At 29.5% G+C, this 23,183-nt stretch overlaps 1 protein-coding gene across 4 annotated transcripts in view; it reads right to left on the reverse strand.

Annotated features, from left to right (window-relative positions):
* Positions 1-23,183, reverse strand: part of LOC132921822 (cAMP-specific 3',5'-cyclic phosphodiesterase) — a 622,929-nt gene that overhangs the window by 326,270 nt on the left and 273,476 nt on the right. Inside the window, exons 1-2 of one of the 4 annotated variants that reach the window (XM_060985038.1) lie at positions 9,657-9,754; positions 8,655-9,561 (exon numbers count right to left, since the gene is read on the reverse strand). The exons of 2 other annotated variants lie outside the window; for them this stretch is intronic. In XM_060985038.1, the coding sequence (XP_060841021.1) occupies positions 8,655-8,740 (86 nt within the window). In that variant the 5' untranslated portion in view covers positions 8,741-9,561; positions 9,657-9,754. Of the gene's footprint in view, positions 1-8,654; positions 9,621-9,656; positions 9,755-23,183 lie in introns of those variants that run through there. One more of the 4 variants, XM_060985037.1, reaches the window with a different exon arrangement.

Consider the following 23,183-nt stretch of genomic DNA (forward strand, 5'->3'; position numbering starts at 1 on the left):
GCTAAATGTATTATTCATAAACTATTAGTACCTATAACAAATTTTAAATTTATATAATATGAGTGTCTGTACAGTAAGTTTTATTAACTTAATGTCGGTAATATACTTTTGTGATATAGCGAATAAAGAAGCACGTCACAGGTAAGAAGCAAATAAACAAACAAGTATATGATTTAAAGGTTTATTTGATGAAGCAAAAAATAAAAGTACTAATAATATAGATAAAAATTAACACGAGTGAAAAAATTATGTACAAAATATTAATATAAAATGAAAATATATAATGATTAATAACTGTTGTTATTCAAAATAAATGTGTTAACATTTTTGTAAATTAGTACACTGAATGCAATTTACCAGGTTTTCAATATGTTTGGAAACTCTTAATAATTACTGTATGTATATTTTAATACATACATGGAACAACTACAAATAATACTGCTGTATATTATATTATATAATAATGTAACAAATTTAATAACATCATTAATTATATTATATTATCTTTTATCAGTCCTTATTAGTATAATGACTGTGTAATAATGAAACTTATTGACCACTTATATAATTATTGTTTATATAATATATCTCATATAATTCTTATTTTTTGATACGCTTCTGACAAAAATCTTTTATACAATATTCCTTGAGGTCATATGATATGTGGTGTAACTACTATAAGTGCAGTGTGTGGTCAAAAGGTTATAATATGAAATTCTTGTAATAAATATATAATACTCATGACTTTTGATTGGCAACGAATTAGCCATTGTTATCATGCCTTAGTCGGGTAATGGGTATACTGCATGGTGGAGAAAAGGGTTTCGTTATATAATATTTTGAACTTAAAACATATATACGTTGTACTACACGTTTATAATACGTACCTTTATACGTTGATATAATATAATATATAAATACTAGCGGCATGACGGTGAATCCAGCGCCGGCCAAACTACAAAAACATGATAAATTAAGAGCGTCGCATCGTTCCCGAAGCCTGCACATATTAGAGTGCACCAGGGCCTATTATAAATTTATATAATATTACGTAGTATCGCCGCACATCATTCGAAAACTTCCATCTCGTGGCGTTTTACATAATACGATAAATTATATATATATATACTATGTATAATATACATGTGCGTGTACGTATCTGACCTGACACAAAGCCTCACCCCCCAAAAAAAAGTGTATTTCAGGCAATTTTTTTCACTAGAGTGGCACGTTTTCATTTATCTCGGACGCGAGTTTCCGTTTCACCTTCTCTCCGCCACAACTCACACCACTGCTCACTATGACGATCCGTCGCAGAGTCCGTCGTTGCGCACACAATATATTCGTACGATATTTTATCCACTCTCACAAACGATTTATCGTCTATAGTTAGGTAGGTGTATAGATTCCATGCAGATGCTCGATCAGTGCTGACGTGTTGTATATTATATCCTATCATCCTACCACTACCCATTCATCCATAAACCATTGCTGTGACGACTCATACGAGCTCCGTACCCATCGATTGTATTTTACGCATTTTGTTTACAGTTGTTTGATAAAGGAAAATTGAATTCTCCGATAGCCTTTACGCACGTAGTTGGTGCCAGTGAAAAAGCTAATATCGGTCACTACAACTCAAAGAATGACTTACCAAACATGTTCACCTATTTTTCATCTTTAATAATGCAGTTATTCAAAATCTGATTTTTGGAAATTTTAAATAAATATATTATCTTATGAATTTATTTTAAAATTCTTGAGATCTTTTATTTTACTTACATAGTACCCTGTGACGACAAAAATGTCTAGTTTTGAGTATGGGAAGCTGTCTGACCTTTACCCTCTTTTCTATTGGTAATTTTTTAGTAGACAATTTGTTGATATTGTTCATAATATATCAACATTCAAACACGATAAGTTTTTAAATTATTTATCTTTGTGTATTAAAAGTAATAGGTCCATTATAATTGGTGTGGAAGATATTGGACTATAATAATTTTAAAAATTAGTTATTTATATTATTTTTTTTTTAAATTTAAACCCATTGTTATTGCATAATACATAAAAATGGCCAACGTATATTATGTAGTAAATCTGATATTATATATATTTTAGATTTTTTTTTTTAAACCACTTAAGAACTTGTATCTTAAATACACATAAATATTTTAATAACTGAAAGACTAATTCGTTTCAAATTAAGTGGAAATATATTATTTTTTTTTTTTTAATACTCTGTAAATAATCAATGGTTATAATTTAAATAACAGAAGTTTGTATCACCACAAGATACTCCTTAACCAGTTCAAAATATCTCAAGAGTTTGGTGTTAAGTAGATATATTTAAAAAATTCGAAAATAAAAATAAATGGCAGTGAATATGGTTGGTTTTTGTGTACCTATTGAGTCTATTTATAACACTTTATTGTCGACAAATCAATACAAGAATTGAGTAAACATAATAATGGACTATCTCTATATTATAGATATTAAAGAATATTTTTATAGATCGAAAACTGCTGCTTGACACGTATCTAATCTAATAAGCAGAATTATAATATGAAAATATCTTATAATATAATATCCACGGTGATCGTAACGATCAATTTATTCTGTAACTATTCTGAAGTATTTCAAACCCATTTTCACTCGTTAAAGAATATAAGATATTATAAAATAATAAAATGTCCTTATTGTATTATTGTTAGTAATAATATAACGAGATACATTTTTATCGAAAATCTGCTTAAAATCACGTATTCCAAATGTCCAGAGTTACTATTTTTTCAACCCATGCAATTTGAACTCTACTCGTATAAGGTATACAAAGGTATCGATCAGCGCACGAATTATTCGTTGAGTTAAAAAAAAACTATCTCCAATATTATATATATATAATATAGTTAATACTTTTTTCAATTACCTGATATTACCTAACTCCCACGTAAATTACGAAAAAGTTCTTTAAAGATTTTTTTTTCATTTTTACTATACAATAAAGTCACCACTATAGTACTTTCAATGCATTTTCTGATCGTGCTAATAATTTGGTAGACAAAATCTCTGACAAAAGAAATAATCAGAAAAAATTATTTATAATATTATGTAAGTTAATAAAAAAAGTAAACATAAATTACTAAAGAAGTCAAAATATTAAATTATATTTTTAAGTGTAATAATATTGTGGTTACGAGTGGTTATACTAATATACAAGATGCGGTATAATAAAGTTATATGTATTGTTCAACATAAATTCAATTTAATGTGTTAACAATTGATCAGACTTTAAAGTTTTACTTAACACCATGCTTTTAATAGTTTTATTTTTCATATGAATTGTATTGATTTTTTAACACAGTTCAAGTTTTAAACGATTTCATTAGATTTTGAATTTATCAATTAATCATATTATATACGGTAAATATAATAGCTAAACATCATCTATATGCCTATAATATAACTCAAAATTTTGCTAAGTTGCTTAAAAAAAATTAAATTAAAATCCTTGTAAAAAACGAATGTAACTTTACACTAAACTTTTATTTTTTTGATATTTTTGTAATGATTTTTGCAATGGAAACTTATGAAAAACTTTGTATTAAATTTTAAAACCTTTTCTATAATAAATAAGAATTTTCAACTACAATATAGCTTGACATTTTTCACGGTTTTTACAAATTTAGTGAAAATTCAAACTTTCTAAAAAAAATTAAGAACAATGTATTCACGATAAAATTAAATTACTGTGAGAATAATTATTATTGTAACTAGGAACTGTTTATTAAATCAAGCTATTTTACTAACAAACAAAAATGTCAAATGTCATGATACAAAAGTCGACTAAAAAATAAATTAATATAAACACGTCTAATCTGTATATTATAATAACTCAAATATTTTTTAAATTGTATTATGTATTTATGTCTTGGAAATGCATCTTTATAAACATTTATTCCGTTGCCGTTATAATCACCAAAGATTTTTTTTTCTATTTAAAAACTGTATCTTTGATCACTCAAAATAGATAATAAATTTAATTTTTACCAGAAACCTTTCTTCATGATTGGAAGGTTTTTTCTTTTAGAAAAATATCTAAAGACAAGAAAAAAAACAGTAAATAATTTATTCTTAAATCGGCAATAATATTCATCGCTCCAATTACAATCCGAAATAAATAAATTTTAACCACATCAAATACACATAATCAATTTTTGACATAATTTTTTTTGCTGGTATCTACTCATCTTAAATAATAATAATAATATATAAAATATAAATCTTTTAATGCATTATTATAACATATTAATTTAAGCCCGTGTAGTATACCAGTAGAATTTCGAAAATGCGAACATACGCTTATTAATTATCGATGCACAGAGTTTGTGCAAATACTACGCCATTTGCACTTTCCTCGTCTTCCCCGGGACAAGGATTTATCGTTGCGACGCAGCAAGAACTGAAAACTTCCAAACCATTTAAAAATCATTACCAGTATATCCTCATTGCACACCCCGATAATATAATGATAAATTATATTGTGTTGTACCACTATTTTCGATGCAAACTCCTAAAATTCTATGCATACGAATAATAATGTGAAAATTTAGCTATGTTGTATGCTAAAACGGTAAATAAAATAACAGGTAACACGACAGGTATAGATTAATTCAAAATCTAATCAACATATTACTGTATTTTTTTTTTATAAGTAACCATCGTCCAGTGGTAATATATTGCTGATAGTAACTAACACAAATCGATTTTATTAAAATTGAAGCAGTAAATGTGTACCTACGGAAATAATTAGTAAACGTAGACCTAATAATTACAGATAATCTCAGTTGTAATACATTTTAAAAATATAATAACATGATATAAGTTGGTTTTCATTGTTTGCTAAAATGGTCCTCGGCAGTGATAACCGCATTCATTGATAATATATTTTGATTTATGCCACAAAAAATTACAATTTGGTAAGGCTAAACTGTTTATGAAAAATAATTAATTAGAAAATCATTAAATCAAAAAGAAACCATATAGCAGACCATAATGCAGACGTTAAAAAATATAATATTTAAATTAGGCATACATCAATCTTATATCGTATTCGTATATAAAGGTCGGGTAAAGCACTGATTGAGTAAATAATTATGGATAATAATAGTAAGTTTTTGATAATATAAAAGGTTTCCAAAAAAAATTGGTAATGGGCCACCTAGATTTTTATAAATTTTTAAAGGCCACATTCATAAGCACATAATAAAAGATCAAAAATGTATTAAAAATATATAATATATTAAAATGTGTTTGTGGGCCACAAATAAAGACACAGTGAATCGTAAGTTGAAGATCCCTGATGTAGAAACTGCATGAGTCACTATCGTCCAGATATCATTAAAATGTCCCTTCAAAAATAACACTTAAAACAATTTATATATTTATTCTGGAAGGTGTCAACTAAGACAGTAGGTATGTATCGTAGTATTAGATCATTTTTTCAATAATCCAATCAAGCACCATGGTATACACACGTAATGCGATTCGTTAAGTACGTACATTATATATATATAAATTAAATCTTTATTACTTAATAATCGAAACGTTCGGTGAAAAAGTTTTTATATTCCTACCTCTCACACTACAAAGGACTAGAGTATGTAAAGAAATAAACCCTGGGTTAGATATATGCAAGTATAAAATACAATTTTGGAAAAGACAAATATACCTACACGGGCGCTGACACGTGAGCATATACTGCCGGGCAAGCAGGTGGTAATGTCGAGGTGGTATTTTTTTTCGCTAAAAGGATTTTTCGTGTTTTTAGTTTTAATAATACTCTATACAAATGTTAACTATGGTTCTTAAAATTTGGCTCAAAAAAAAATAAAATGTGAGTTTTTACGTTAAATACAATATATACTATATATATATACGAATAATACGTGAATTAAACACACCGCTAAGGTGTTAAAACGCTAAAACCATTGTGTTTTTAATTCATTTTAATGCCCACATTAGATTTAATCGACTTAAGGTTAACTACAGTGTAAAAGTCTCAACCAATATTATTACTTTGGTAAAATTGTAATTGAACAGAACTAAAAAAATAATATGGCAGTTTTCACATTATAATTAGTTTTAAGTATAAGTTAAATTACACAAAGTACTCGAAACGCTATTCTAAAAATTACAAACATAATTACAGTTTCAATAATACTTACACGTGTGCCAACGTTTATAAACTTTAAATATCAAAAGTAAAATTCACGTTTGATGAATTCCTCTACGTAGATCATGGCTGTGTGATAATATTTATTTACAGAGTGGTTTACAACCATGATCAACCTTATTTGTCTTTTATAATAATTTATTCAAATTCATATTTTTTGTACAAACACTATTTTTACTGTGAATTATTTAGTAGATAATTTTTTATGAAATGTCTGATTTATTTAATTCAAAATTCAAACTAACAGGTTTTTTTACTTATGTTGATAGGTACTAAGATTAAAACAAATCCCATACAAATATTTTACTATAATATAAAATAGATGTATTATTGGATCTAATATTTATTATACTTAGAACATTTATAAAAATATAAATTATACTAATATTTTCAAGTCACTCTCATCATACCTTCCTAATCAATTATGATTGTCCTATTATCCTAATTAAAACACACATTTAATGAACTCAAAACTACTTGTACAAGTTTTAATTCTCTTATATCAAAATATTCAGAAAACATATTCAATTAATAATTTACAGTAGAAAAGAGAGGTTATCGTTTGTAAAACAGATGTTTGTATCTTTACATTATCCTACTTAAATAATATAATAATCTAAATAATTTAATAATATCTATGGTTTTAAATCGTATTCATTTTGTAATTTATTATAATTAAATTTCAGAAAATCAGATTTTGTCGATTTTGAATAACTTCAATATTGAAGCAAAAAGGGGGATAGCATGTGCATTTCTCTGTATTATAAAAAATGGTGGAACGGCATTTATTCCAAAAATATAACACGTAAAAAAAACAGCAAAATCGTAACAATATAAAGTATTGTGTATACGTGTACAACATCCGAAATGATAAATCAAAAATCTGTATGGTGAATAGTATTATTATTATTGTTTTCGTGGCATTTTTTTTAACCCAGTTCGAAACCCATTGAAAATGATTCAATTTAACGGCATAAATTAATTTATGGTTTGACGAAGTTTATAGAGGTACTTATTTATTCGCAACAATATGTCTCTTTAAATCAAAAAGAACGACTTTGTTATGCGCACGTTGACGTGTGTGTGTGTGTGTGTGTGTGTGTGTGTGTGTGTGTGTGTGTGTGTGTGTGTGTGTGTGTGTGTGTGTGTGTGTGTGTGTGTAATGGCTATGGCGGCACTGAAAATGATTTATAAAACTATTTACACGGTTCAAAAGTTCCACACGGAAAATTTGTTATATTATTATGTAGGTACGTGTAAAGAATAAAATATGAAAACGGTTAACTGCAGCATACCGCGAACAGGTTACACTTTAAAAATCGAATTTCATATTACATCGTCATATTATCATAACTTCACGATGTTATTTTTAACGACACGATACGACGTACGAGTATGTAATAGTTTAATAATAAAATAGACAATGTTTAAGTATTTTCATAAAAATAATCTAGTGGAGTGTAGCTGAAAATAAAAACTAGATTCTAAGTTTATATTGTAAGATACGATAGGACCGAATTTTTACGTTATATGAATCGAAAATATAATTATTAAAGCTTCCACATCATACAAATTCTCCACATTATATTTAGTAAAATACTTTAGATTCAAATTTAATTAATTTCATTACTTTTGTAAATTTAAAATAAAATTATACAAAATGAGATTTTTAAGAATATGGATACGCATTGTCCTAATTTTTTCAAAGTCAAATTGTATATTAACACAATAAATTAAAAATTTTTTCTGTTACCAATTCTTTTTTATTTAGTTGAAATAAAATTGAAACAAAAATAAGCGATTAATTAGAATCATACTTACTTTATTCAACCTCACCTACAATTTTTTATACAAAAATCCAAAATGAATGATTTATGCGCTAAAAATCTAACGATTGCAGGATGCCGGGATCCACGTTTTTACTGCGCTAAACCGTCTGCACAGTTCCAACCGAGAAAAATAAGCTCTTTGATTCTTTAACTGTTATTCCCGCCATGTGGTATGGTTTATGGACTTATGGTTTTTATAATACTACTTCACACTCTATCACGATTTCCAAAGAAAAAATGTACGCTACAGTTAGCTGAATCATACGATTAGTATACCATATCACCATAAGGTTACCTAAGTAAATATACCATACATCTGCAAAGAGTAGACTCCGATTTTACTTGAAGCATACGTTAAACCAGTTACTACTTACTACTAATACAATTTATCCTATCAATATAAATACTAGAACTACTTAGATTACTACGAATCTCAAAATTTGTTTTTTGGAAATCGTAATGGTTATTGCGGTTCAGCGTGAATTCGCCTTAAGTTTAAGGTTGCATCAAAAATCCAATACCCCCCGCACGCGTATTACTATAATATATGTTCAGGAGCTGATCGTGGGTTTAAAATGCACACTCGTACTTACCGGACGTTAGCTAGTGTGTGCCTGCGGTTTCGGAGGAATTTATGATACTTCTGTAGATCACCGATGCTGCCCTGTTCCGCTTGCATCTTGGCTGCGACCGCTGCGGTGGAGGCGGCTGTGGTTTCGGCTGCCGCTGCCGCTACAGCTGCTGCTACTGCTGCTGCTGCTGTAGGGGCGGGCGCTTGACTATTATCGTTACTATTGTCGTTTGTCGACGATGGCGTAGCGCCGGCGGCACGTTCCAAACCGCCGTTTCCGGATACGTCCGAAGTAACGGTGTTCGTCACGCTCTTAGTGCGCAGGTTCTTTTTGCGTTTCCGGTCGGCGGCAGGCGCAGACGACTGAGTTGACGGCGGCTGCTGCTGGTGGTGCGCCAACACCACCGCCGTAGTTGCGGTCGCCCTGGGCCAGGTCGTGGTCGTGGCCGACGGGATGCCAGACGACGACGTTGGAGACGGGCAACCGGCGGCGGTCTCGCGGACCGTCAGCGAACGGTCGCCGTCCGTTGACGAAGTCGGCTGATCGTCGTCCTCTTCCTCCTCGATGTCGTGCAACTGTTGTTGCTGTTGCTGCTGCTGTTTCGCTCCCGATGTGGCGGCGGCGGCGTGCAGCGGCTGTTGCTGTTGCTGGTTTAGGTCGCCGGCGACCAGAACGGCGTTCGGGGCCGACGACGACTTCCTGTCGGCGTCTGCGGTGACGGAACACGACGACGATGGTATTTGGCATCCGGTCGACGACGTCAGGGTGACAGCGGCGACCTCAACTCGTCCCGGTGCTGATATGGTTAATGAAGATGGCGACGTTATTACCAATACCGCTGTGGTCTCCGTCCTGTGCTGGCTACCGCTTGGCTGTTGCTGCGGCTGTTGTTGTTGCTGCTGACCGTCGCCGGCTTCGGATGCTGCTGCTGCAGAGTCGTCGACAGCGGCGGTGGCTGCCTGGCGGCTGTGGCGAAGGCGGCGGCGACGGCAGCTTCGGCAGCAGCAGCACCACCAGCTGCACTTGCTTGACGCGCCCCCCACGCCGCCGGCTGCTCGACCACGCTCGCCGTTAGTACCGGTGCAACCGGCGCGCGGACGATGATCCCGCCGCCGTCCGTTCCGCTGATCCGGCCACTATAATACTGAACGTGGTGCGCACGTGATGGTCGTTTATCAACGGTCACCGCGAAGTTGTATACCGACCACCGTCACCGCGGTTCGACGCTGCTTCTGCGCTCGGTTCCGCTTCTGTTTCAGATGATCGTCCTCCCGCTTCCGGTTCGGCTGTTCCAATCGTCCGCCGACGAAGTTCATAATATAAATTTATTTCATTCGGTCATTTTCGATTTTACCACGCGCCAGTCTGATATGTATGACCACGCCCAGTGCAGAGGAACTGTCTTATATTTGGAAAAAATAAAGTATTTTCTTTTTAATTTGCATATTACTATTTTGTTTATTTTGTATATATAATCTTTACAAAATATTAACATACAATTAAATTATAATTATGTTATTGAACTGTTAATTCTATTGACGTCACGGACCACCACCATCCCGATCGTACCACAGTTGTGTCTCGTATAATATATTATATATTTATACAGCTGACAATTATTATATTCTCATTAAGATTATTACCTCAGAATAGTGGTTCTCGATCTATTTTTTACGATAACCCGAGTTAAATAAAAATAATTAGTGACATTCTATTAATATTATAGAGCATTACATTTAAAAAAAAATGACTATTTTGTGAACAACGTCCTCTATTTTAATTTTAATTTTTAATTTTTTCAAATTCGTTAGGTAAGTTTATAAATAAGTCAACCAGCTTACTATAAGCATATTATTCATACCTATTATTATAGTAACCTTTATAATTTATAGTTCCGGTGTAACATAAACCGTAAATTATGTTTTAATAAATATAATATATAGGTTCATTAATTTTATTTTAGTAGCAATATTATTTTCAATTTGTTTCTATGGATTATACAATTTTTAAACACGAACACTATTTATTATTTAATAGTTAAACAGTTTTTTACGCTTATTCAACCTAAAATCTTAGAATTATTCTATAGAGAATTGATGTGCGTTTCGAAAGCTAGACAATATAGTATTCTGTTTTAACGATAACATAATTAAATATCATGATTGTTTTTAATTATTCAAATTGTATTATCCATAAAAATATGTGTGTGACAAAGTGTACAATTTCAAAAGTAACTTTTAGATAAATTTAAAACATAAAACCTAATCCGTTTATAAAACGTGTATTCAATTGTACATGTACCTATCCACTCTGGAGCATGTGAAAAGGTTATAGCGAGACTATGGTAGTATAGCGTCGTATAAATATCACGTTTCGGTAAACACGCATATTACCATAATGTGTATATCGTTGCTGCCGACGTATTGTTTGATTTGCATAAAAATAATTACAATGAAAAAAAGTTCGTTTCACGTATGGAATCATAATGTCGTTTCAAATTGAGCAGATTAAATACATTAAATATTTTACGACAAACACGGACGATATTAACCAAATTTCTATTCTTCAGACACTATTCTCTAAAAATATCGTTTATATAAATGAGAATAATTATAACACGATCACCAAGTATGCACATGTTGTATTTAAAATGCATACGTAGTTAGTTTTTAAATCTATGTATAATTTTACTTGTATCGATAAGCAATATAAGAGAACGATTAAAGTATTTTAAGTCAAACATTAAAGTGTATGTAAGACTCTAAAGAACACGATTTAAGATATGTAGTAGGTATATATAGAATGGGTAGATAAAGTTACTTTTACTAATTCTTATTCTTTCACTCACAACTATTTATTAGAAACAATTATACAACGATAAATTCAACTCAGATATTGTATCTGTCAAGATAAAATAGTGTAATAAATTATTAAAAACAAAAGAAATTATTCTAATATTTTTAAATTGTATTATTTGTGTGGTAATAATATTTTATTTATACAGCTATGCATGGAGCTATTATAATATTTGGTTAGTTTATCAAGTATAATATGGTTGATAAATTAATGAATAAATTAAATTGTATTTAAAAATATTTAATTTGTTTAATTTTTGTACTAAATTATTATTTAGAGAAAATCTATCTTTGAAAACGTACGTCTAATATTGTACTGGCTCATCTGATCAAATATATTATTCTAATTTAAATAATAAAGCAGTTTTATCGTTAAGAAAATAATTATAATTATTATTTACTTATTTATTTCGACAAAAGTTAGAACGTCTACAATTTTGAGCCCCCATTAAAGTATTTGTCATTAATCACTTATATTACTACCGTCCTGACGGTGACGGTTAATCGAAGTTATACTGTAATAAATTAGTGTAATTAGTAATTAGTAAATTACATATCTATGCATAAATATATGGTTCTTTACGGATTTTGTTTTTTTGTGCAGGTGACTGTATTACAGGGCAAAATTACTACAGTTAATTCATGGCTGGTTAATTTTTACCAGTTTAAAATTGTATGTACAATAATTTGTATACAATATCTCGGCATATATCATTATTTTTTTCTGCACAACTGCGATACTGTATTAGATACTATACTGCAAGCCACGTTTCTCTGGGTACTATTTATATAGAAAACTAAAAACAAACAAAAAAAAAAAAACCACACAACTATTATAGCGCAAAGATAATTTGGCGAGCTTTGTAAGTCTCGAGGGCATAGTACATATATTATTCGTGTCGTCGCATTACGAACAAAGGATGTAGTCTGTTTTATATCATTAAGAAACCATTGGTACAAATGTGCGGTTTTTTTTTGAAACGGCTAATCATCGTTGTCTTCGTAAACGGCAAACGGACGGTTTACCGAACATATGTTCAAAACATAACCACCTCATCTAACCGACATGTTTAATAATATAGGTACTCACTCCATAGATTGCAATTCGGACGGTGTATACGATTTATCCATAACTTTTTTTATAATATTATAATAAAATGTATTATATTTTATTTATATTTTCGCGATTTTACGAATGAGCTAGGTAGTTATTATTTCATTATTTCTTATTAATATCACGTCTGGATATTTTGAGCCGTATTTAAATATCATATGATATATTATATTCATGTAGATTCGTATATCGGGGAAAAAACTGAAATAAATTAATCAATTCGATTTCAATAGTTGTACGTGTATTTTGAATTAAATGTAAGTATTGAGATATGGATTTTATGCCAAATTAAATTTTTAAAAATTTTTCAAAAGCTTTATCCGTACATCTGTGTTGCGTAAGATTATTTAATTACTTATGACATGTTACCGTTCTAATTTGTCTCATTACTTTTATGTTACACAACTACTAATATAAATAATAATTCAATACGATGTCATAAAAACCCGTTGTTTTTATTATTTATTAATTCATTATGCTTAATTAAATAACTCGAAGATTTTAATTTAAAACAAACGAGTCACAAAAGACAATGTAAACAAATATTTAACTTGTAACGGTAATATTTTGAAGTAGGTAATAGAAAATTGAATTATATTTACTAAACATAACTTTACAGTTGAAAATAATGCTTTATTATATTTCTCATGCCAAATTATTAATTTTATATAATAACATTTAGTTGTAAGCTAAACCAAAACGTAACCTATTCCATTTATTTCAAAATGAAATAAATAATAATACGAAATGCAATCATTTCAATAATAATGGCAAAAATTATTTTATTTCTGATAATTCTGATGAGCCAATAGAAAGAAATTATAGCTGATATCTTTATTTATTAGAATTTATATTATGGAGAATTTAGATTGTATCAACGCATTCGGTCACTCGTCCACAGTACCTATATATATATATATACGTAGTTGTTGTGATAAATACAATACTATAGTACTTATAAATGGCTGTCTCTGTGTTATATTTTATCTTTAATGTTATATCGTTATTAATATATACTTTTTAGTTTTTAGTTATTATTTGTATATGATTTTAGTAGGTAATTCTGATGTATGGTGGTATTGATCTGGGCAGCAAATTTCCATTCTGCTTTCAATTTATTTTTGAAAAGTAAAGTACTTTATTGATATTATTATTTTTATTACTTTTTGTTGCAATAAATCCTTTTAAATATTTAAATTATTCATATTATAAGACTTTTATTAATGTTATTAAGTTAGTTTAAAATTCGTTGAGATCAATTAATTTAGATATATATAAATTGGTTTTATTTCTTTTTTGAGTGTTTCTTTTTACGCTGTCTTTTATTGCATTGGCTTTATTTTCTACATTGTTCGTTACCTTGTAAAACATAAAGACGACTTAAAACGGCAAATTACATTTTTCTCAAAAAATAAATTTAAAAAAAAAGAAGCAATTTTGTCCATAGTCTTCATGCGAATGGGTACAAAGAAGAATTAATTAAGGCGAAACAATAAAACAAGACAGATGTAATAGGGCATTTGTTGTAATTCATTCGTATACGGAAATATAATTAAAATTAAATTTGAACAAAGTATAATTGGACAACAATTATTATAATTAGAGTATAAAAGGCATATGGGTAATGGACATGTGGTTCTTTTTTTTACAATACACGAAATATAGGCAATATTATAATAATATATACTATAATCGGGTCGCTTGGCTATATTATCATCATAATACGTATTTATAGTATAGTCTTATTATGTACACGCAACGTATGCTGTCGACTGACTCTCGAGTATCTACTCCATAAGTATAATGGTATAATATAGGAAACTTCGATTAGAGATCAAGAACTACGCGTCGTCCATAGCTGGAGATTCTGCATTTATATAAATACAATAACGGCGCTCGGCGTGGGCGTTTTGGTAAAAGTCATTAGTCCCATTTCATAAATATTAAAAGCGAGAGCTATAACATAATTTAATTTTACGCGATTTATTATGCTTACTTTCTATTAGCATCTAAACATATTATTTATGCACTAATAAAATTGTTTCAATTAGAGTTACGATTATCGTGCTCTTTTAATATAGTCTGATAAAACGTAAAAAATATACATTATGTTTGATAAAATGTAACTTAGAACTTGGTGCCGTTTAAATGGACGCTTAATTACTAGTGAAATTAAGAATACAAATAAAAAAAATACATTATACAATACTTTTGCAATGTTTCACGATTAACCATCGGCTGTTTTTTTTTTTCAGGGAGGCTCCCATTAATCCTATTCATCTACCCCTTCAAAACTACCACGGTGGTTTATGCGAAGATGGCGCAAGTGAACCCGTCAACGTGTGTAACTATATGTTATTTATGTGCCTGTTGGGACTCGTGCACGTACGAGTATGTCTCTTGACGGGGTTGATATCGATACATTATTATACACCGCGCATCCTCTGTATAGGGAAAATAAGAAGATGGAACATATACCGCCGTCGAGATCTCCAATTCGGCCCGGGCGTTCTATAATTGATGGACTGTTTTGTGTAAAACTATACACAATAACGTCGATAAGTTAGACATCACGATTGAAACACCTTTCTCCCAGTTATACTATGCAACGTGTTAAAAATGAGTTTGTACCAATGAGACGATGAGTGATCATTATAATATTATGGGTAATGGGTGTTTCTGAATGTGTACAAAAATCATCATCTAAGTTACATGAACTATTACTTGCGTGGTTTTTTTTTCTTGTAACCGAAATACTAGCGACATACTTAATATTTATTAAACATTTATTAGACATTTTATTTCAAACAATTATAAATTAAAAAATAAAACGATAAAAAAATCAAAAAAATCGTATGTTATAATACATAGGTATTTTTATAATATATTGTAGTTTAAAGTATTTAAAAACCAAAAAAAAAAAAATATATCACTACTAAATAATACAAAATTGAATTAAATTAAAATAAATACAAATAAATTAGTATCTATTTTGTATTTATCATATAATCTATTTGGATTTTAACTATTAGGTATTATATTATGTTATAATATTCGATCAATATTATATATGCATATTTATAAAATTGTAATCATAATATCGCAACACTATTCACTAAACTAGTAATCTAGTACGATTGAAAACACTCACATTACAGCATATCGAATTTACTAGCTGTATTTTCACTATACAACACATTATGTGGTTGTCAGCCAAAACCGGTCATTCGTTTAAACTTTTACGCACACAGTTCGAAGCTGTCTCAAAAAATACACGCACGCAACTCAGCTGTATCGTAAAAAACCAAGCATGATATTCGGTTGTCGTCCAAAATCGCTCTTTTTTGGCACGCAATTCGGGTGCAGCCAATATCATATTATGTGTGGTACCGGTCGCATGATAGAGTTAGGGGTGGCGGGGAGAGTCGTCTTAAAAGTATAAAGCCACACACGATATGGGATACGGGTTTTATAGGAAATTTGATTACCGCAACTCGGGTCTGACAACTGTGTCCTACTACGTTCAAAGTGATGCATATATTATTATTATTATTGTTATACTTTATAGTTTATATTATAGTTTAGCTACTTCATATTTTTAAAAATGATGTCACGTGTAGGTAAATCACCGGGTCACCACCGTTGTAGTATTAATATAAAACGCTGTCACAGACCACAGTATCAATATATATATAAACAAAGTATAATAATTTACGTGTGTGCACGCGTATCGTCGTACACGTCGTTTGATGTGCAACTGTGTATGCGTGGACTTTGAGCACATTGACGGGCGTAGTCAAGGCGTAATTTATATTATATGAAAAAAAAAGGGAGTCCGAAAATAATATGCTCTTGTACACTACGAGCATTATAATATACCTACGTATAACTTGTATAATAATAATAATAATAATAATAATACGTGATGCATACTATACAGCATAAACATGCAGTCGTCAAGGTCGCACATCGATGTCATTTGTTTTTATTCATTTAACGGGAGTTTTATAATAGACAGTGCGAAAGTTCATCGTCGAATTTACTATTAGCTATAAAAATATATAAAAGAAATAGATGATGATAACGATAAAAAAAAAATAATAATTTATGGTAGCGCCATAGATTAACCCGTCAATTTACAAAATATATAACACGTATGTTAAATTATCGTCGATGAAAAGAGGACTCAAAAGATTTAAACACATAGAAACTATTCAATATTATAACATTATTGTATACATACTATTATTGCTGTTTGTGAACCACTTGACCAAAAATTATACGAGTAAGTATACCGTGTTGGGGTTTATCGATTCGGCGGAATCCATAAAATATTATAATAATATATGATGTTATATCCATAATTAAAATACACTATAATACGTCTCAAACAAACTAATATTCAATACTCCTGTTTTTCTATAGTTGCTATCTAAAAAACTCAAAAAACTGAGCGTTAAAATTTTTAATTTTCTTATTTTTAATTTTAATTTTACTTATTTTTGGTAATAACTATAGTTAATATGAGAGGATCACATATCGCCGTCCCAATTTATTGTAGCCGCCTCACAATGGCATCGGAAAACTGATTTCATTATTATATTTCCGGGAAATTCACGACTTCCGGTAGATCGAATCATAATGTAGTTCATAGTATCTATAATCTCTACACCGCACAGTGCACACATAATCATATAATAATATATAATTTAATAGATAGCGTGTACTATTACTATATTATTATTAAAATATGTAATGCAACAAGGGCTGACGGTGACATGAGTATAAATAAAAACAAGGTCAATTACATTAAAAAAATAAAAAAAAAAACTATACAAAATCTAATGACTAACATCGTAGCAAATATAGCAATAACGAGGGGACCCACGTTTGACATCATCACATCAACGGCATACCCAATATTTTATTCGTTCGTGTGTGTTGCAGTCTTTTCATGATAACATATGTATACTATAATATGGCGATAATATTATGTAGGTAAGTATTCAACGTTTTGAACCGAGAACCGTTCTCAGCCAGTAGAGCGCTACGAGCGATACCGACCGAATCGCAAATAATATAAATAAATGTGATATAAGTGATACATAAGTCACGATAGTTCATTGATTGATGTAATATTCATTATATAGTTAAAAATGTACTCAATATTAAGTCTACAGGGCTGGTTATATTATATTACTACATTGATATGTATTTGTGTTTTTTTTCAGTTAGTCAAAAAGACAACTTATTTTTATAAAATTCGTTACATAATCTAATTAATATTCACATATATTTTTATTTAACATATTAAAATGTTTTAAGGTAAATTTTTGATTTTTTTGGTTTTTAAAACGCTGTGTCTAAGATTTTTTATACATTGTGAAATTTGTATTTTTAGAGAAAGTAATTTTAACTAAAAATTATTTCCTTAATAGATTTATAATCTATTTAATGTATATAAAGTATTTAAGCATTTGATGAATTACTAACTAATCTATCTATATTTTGTCGATACGTTATAAATTATATTACCGATCGATATTCCTATGAGAACATACGATAATACTATGTATTAATAAATTGTTGGGAATTCATAAAAAAAAAAAAAATTCTGTCCCGATTGATGAAAGACAATAGTTTTAATAATAATAATTATAGCAGTAGAGTATAATAATAATAATAAAAAAATTGTTTATAAATAAAAATTAAAAATACTGTATTAATGTAAAATGTATAGAGTAGAGTCATTATCAGTGTATAATGTGTATATAACAAACATGCAAATTATTGCATACATATTTCATATTGTTTAGTAGGGCGTATAGGTATAAATAATATAAATATATCTTCCGTATATGAATAACTAATAATAAATATACACAATGTTATGTTTTATATTACGTATTTTTTGTTTTTTTAATATCTTAGACAGGATATCTATATCTTTCGCGCAATAATAATGATGTTGCTTTTTTTAATAATTTATTAGCAACCTCTACTTGTGTTCAATTATAATTTTTGGGGTTTTTTTAGTCAATAATTTATATTATAAAGTAACGTAATAATAATTCAACGCATTCGAATGTTAATATTGTTATAATAATATTATATAGCTGGTAGTCATTAAGTTTTTTGACCGTTATTGGTCAGCGGTAGACCATAGTGTTTCGAGGTCATAGCAATACGCCATATTGTAAATTTGTGCTTGTTATTAAAAAAAACACACACACATACACACGACTCTATAATATTATACTTATTATAATTTTACGACGATGTTCATCGTTACACGTTGTATTGTATTTTATTCCGCGTAAATAATCTAATTATTGATAATATGATGACATATTTAAACCTTCAATGAGTTAGGTATATCTAACGCAAATCAGTAAATTGTAAATCGCGCTATGCTGATGTAGTCGTGACGGTTATTATTGTATTAGATTGTCCCACCGCGCGCCGGATATATTAATATTATTATATCGTAATAAAGCTAATACTTTCGTCGTGAATATAATATCGTTTTCAATTTGTTTTTTTCTTTACTCTGTATATTCATCAGTTTCGATTGTTTGTGTTTAGAAAATCCAAACGCGGTCCACGTACAATAAACTCATTAACACATCGCACAATAATAATAATAATAATAGTAATAATAATAACACAAACACGCGGCTGCGTACACACAATGACAATAATAGTGTTTAATAATACATAATAATATAATATATTACTATTATTATTCTAGAAACGGAAAAAAAAATTTTGTTTAAAAAGATTTTAGGCTTGAGAAATCGTTGAATTGTTGAATGACTCTGTGTCTTAACGCACTGCATGACAAAATAAAGCTAATGCTTGTCGAGACGCCGTTGAACTCAGCTAGTATAATATCCAAACAATACGCGGCCTTAAGGTTGCGGCTTCGGGCCAATTGATATGTTAGTTTTTTTTGTCTTCTTATTACACACAAATTGTTTCCATTCTTCGAACAAATCAACAATTATATCCGGTGTATAACTATTCCTACCTGTACAGCTGCGCGCGATTATTTACACGGTACTATTATTTTACGCGTGTTTCCAGAAGTGCGTACAATACGCGCGGCTGTGATCCATAATCTCAAAAAAAAAAAATAATAATAATAATAATTTTAATAGTATTGTGTGTCGATATACTCTATCGTGTATTGTTTTTATCTACACCCATTGAGTGTGCAGAAAAATAGAGTTTCGATTTATACCATTTTACGGGAAAAATACCCTATCGAATTAATGTATTTAATTTACATGACATATATCTTTTTCACCAAACCAAAAAATTCTACTTTAAATTGCACAGAAATAATCTTAAATTTACATAAAATCAGTTACAATTTATTTTCTGTTGCTATTTTGGTTCGATTAATATGATACATCATTATAATAATAGTATTGGTACAATTAATAATATATAAACATAATATTATGATAATTAAATAATTAATATTCTTATATAATAGAATACATATTATAATTATACATTAATTACATAAATATATCATAATCATAGTAATATTTTTAACTCACAGCAAATAAAACACTTTTTATGTAAGAAATGTTACTTATTTTTAATTAAGATTATTAATAAAATAATTGAACAGCATTCCAAGCATTATTGCTATTCTTCACAACCACTCTTACTCTACGCTTTTAATATTGAGAACAGTGATATTAATATACAGTTACCTATATTAAATAGAAAACAATTTTGTTTAAATTAACATGAAATTGACAAGGTCAATGAAATATTTACTAATAGTTTGTGTACTATGTAATCCATATTTTATCAAAATTCAAAATTACCTAATGAAGTATAGTAATAATTTGTTCACGTGACGTGTAGAATTTAATTTTTATAATACAAGATATCTATATAAAGGAATACTGCATCACACCAAACGATATTTAATACATACCTACTATATTGATTAGTGTTTGATGTTTGTGCCAACACGCCCGCGTTTGCATTAAATCTGATTATACATCAGTCATTCATTTAAATTTCCAAAAACTTTGCACATCGTGGATAACAGCTATTTTAATCGTATATTATTACCGAACTAAAAATCAGTTTTTTAATATAGCTATTTACGTTTAACTATAGTTATTTTATACTATAATATACTGTTTTATAACTTTACCATTAAAAAGCGCATTACTTATTAACGTCTCGTGTGATATAAAATATCAATTGTAAATAAACTGCCTTGCATTGATAATAAATTAAAATCGATTATTCACTGATTTTATGTCGAGCGCCAAACACGAAAAAGCCACCAAAGTATAGTAGAAATACCAGACTAATAATCTCGGTTGAAATATATATGAAAAAAGTTTTAGCGATCACTCGCTATATATTTAAGTATAACGCCCGTCAAATAAAAATAAACTCGTTGACCTACAAACACAAAGGCATTTTTATGGATTTGCTTTTCGTGCCGTTCGCCTTTTAAATGAACAGTGGATTTTTTTAGTGGAAGTAGTATTTAATAAATTTCTGAGTATATAATATTATGTCTAAGTAGTTTTTTAGTATACACGTGGTTTATAATGGTAGTGGTTGTTTTTTTTTTTTTTTAATTCTTCCTAACACGTGAAAGTAATTTCAAGTGCTAAAACAACGGAATGGAAAATATACATGTATATATATGTATATATATATATATATATGTGTGTGTGTGTGTGCATGCATTTGTACGTAAATCGTTATAATATGTTAGTAACGAAAGTGCCAAGTTTTTGGAATTGCATTACACTTGTTGACAGGTGCGTCGGTTGCGGCGTTGGCAATATCGCACTACAGGTATAAACCGTCCCGCGACGAAAAAAAAGAAATCATTGAAACACTCGTTTACATTATAAGTATATACATGTATAATGTTTATGAAATATACATACAACACATCGCAAATACAATCGTTTTTCACACGAGTAAATATTACATTTTTTTTAAACCTTTTTTAATCGCAACGCCCTGTGTACACCACGGCGAACATAATAATAATAGTGTGTACACACTGAAAGAGACGATATTTTTTTGTTTTCATGATGTGAACACAACATACGTAGCGTCGGCAGTGGTAAGCTAGGGTAAGCGCGTAAAGGTTTTATTCGTCCAATATTGTTTGTTTTGTAAACGGGAGAGGACGAAAAAAACACAAAATGTAATACCGTAGTTTTAAGTTTTAATTGAATTTTAAGCTTCTGTGCTTTTTACCCAACCACAGATAACACAATGTACTGGACGAAACTTCTACGTACCCGCGACATGATATGATAAATCTCAGCGGTGGCTATAATGATACCGGTATGACACTATTATATTATGTAAACTGGTCGTCACGATAGTCGATTTTCACTCAATTATTTTTTTTTTTTTATATCGCTTAAAACACGATATGATCAAAATAATAAATATCTTGAAAATTAAAAAACTAAATTGTATTAAAAAATATTTTTGAAGCATTTAATTGATTTTTTCTTACTTATGCTGTAAAAAAATCGATTTCAATATTGATTTTAAATAACCACATATAGGTAACCATAAGATAAAACATAACTAAAATGACTGTGACAGCAAACGAATGTGGACACAGTAACTTGATAGCATATTAGATTATATTAATGTTAATATTTGGAATGATATTTGTATTGAGGTTTTATGAAGACACCCACCCGGACCAAGCACATCCAACCATTCAGATATAAATTAATCGCTTCAAATAATCCTATATCACGCTGTCACTGATAAATTGTACAATAATATGTTATACCTTATACTACATTAATTAGAAACAAAACAATTTTTTTTTGTTCATTTTTATAGTACCTATTGACACGTTTGACGATAATTTATTCTTCAATAATTGTATAGTGTCGGTAAAAATAATATGAACTATTGTACAATGACGAAAAAACTTAAAATCTATAATTTATGATAACTCTATAGTTTTAAGAAGTACTAAAAAAAAATACATCAATGTTAAAGTACAGCTATATAGTAATAGAATATGATAATACGAGTAGTATTCGAATCCACGGAAATACGTCAAGTCGTCCGCTTTATATTAATTACGTGAGCACCTTTTGTACTTTACAATATAATACATAATTATATAATATGTTATGGTTAAATGTTAAATATCATACGGCGTGGGTATCTGAAGATGAAGTGTGCGTGTCAGAATCCTCAGAGCTTGGAATTAAATGAACGCGCATGCATAAGTGTGGTTGGTGGATATAATATCCGTAGACGTATAAGTAGTGTAGCGGAAAAATTATGATAATATATCGAGAAATATTATACCGCTTTCCCTATAGGTGGTATTATTTTCTTAGCAAATCATTATCTCTAGCCTCACCACATAATATTATATTTCTGTGACGTTTTTATAAAAGTAGTACATTTTTCATTAACTATTTTCGTTTAAACACCGTCTTAACATTGGTTAAAACTGCCGATGACGTTAAAATCAATGCCCGCAACTAGCTACCATAGTATTGATATTTTAATCATTAGCATTAACCTATTTATTTTTTT

The sequence above is a fragment of the Rhopalosiphum padi genome, chromosome 2 (assembly GCF_020882245.1).
Source record: "Rhopalosiphum padi isolate XX-2018 chromosome 2, ASM2088224v1, whole genome shotgun sequence".
Taxonomy (NCBI): Eukaryota; Metazoa; Arthropoda; class Insecta; order Hemiptera; family Aphididae; genus Rhopalosiphum; species Rhopalosiphum padi.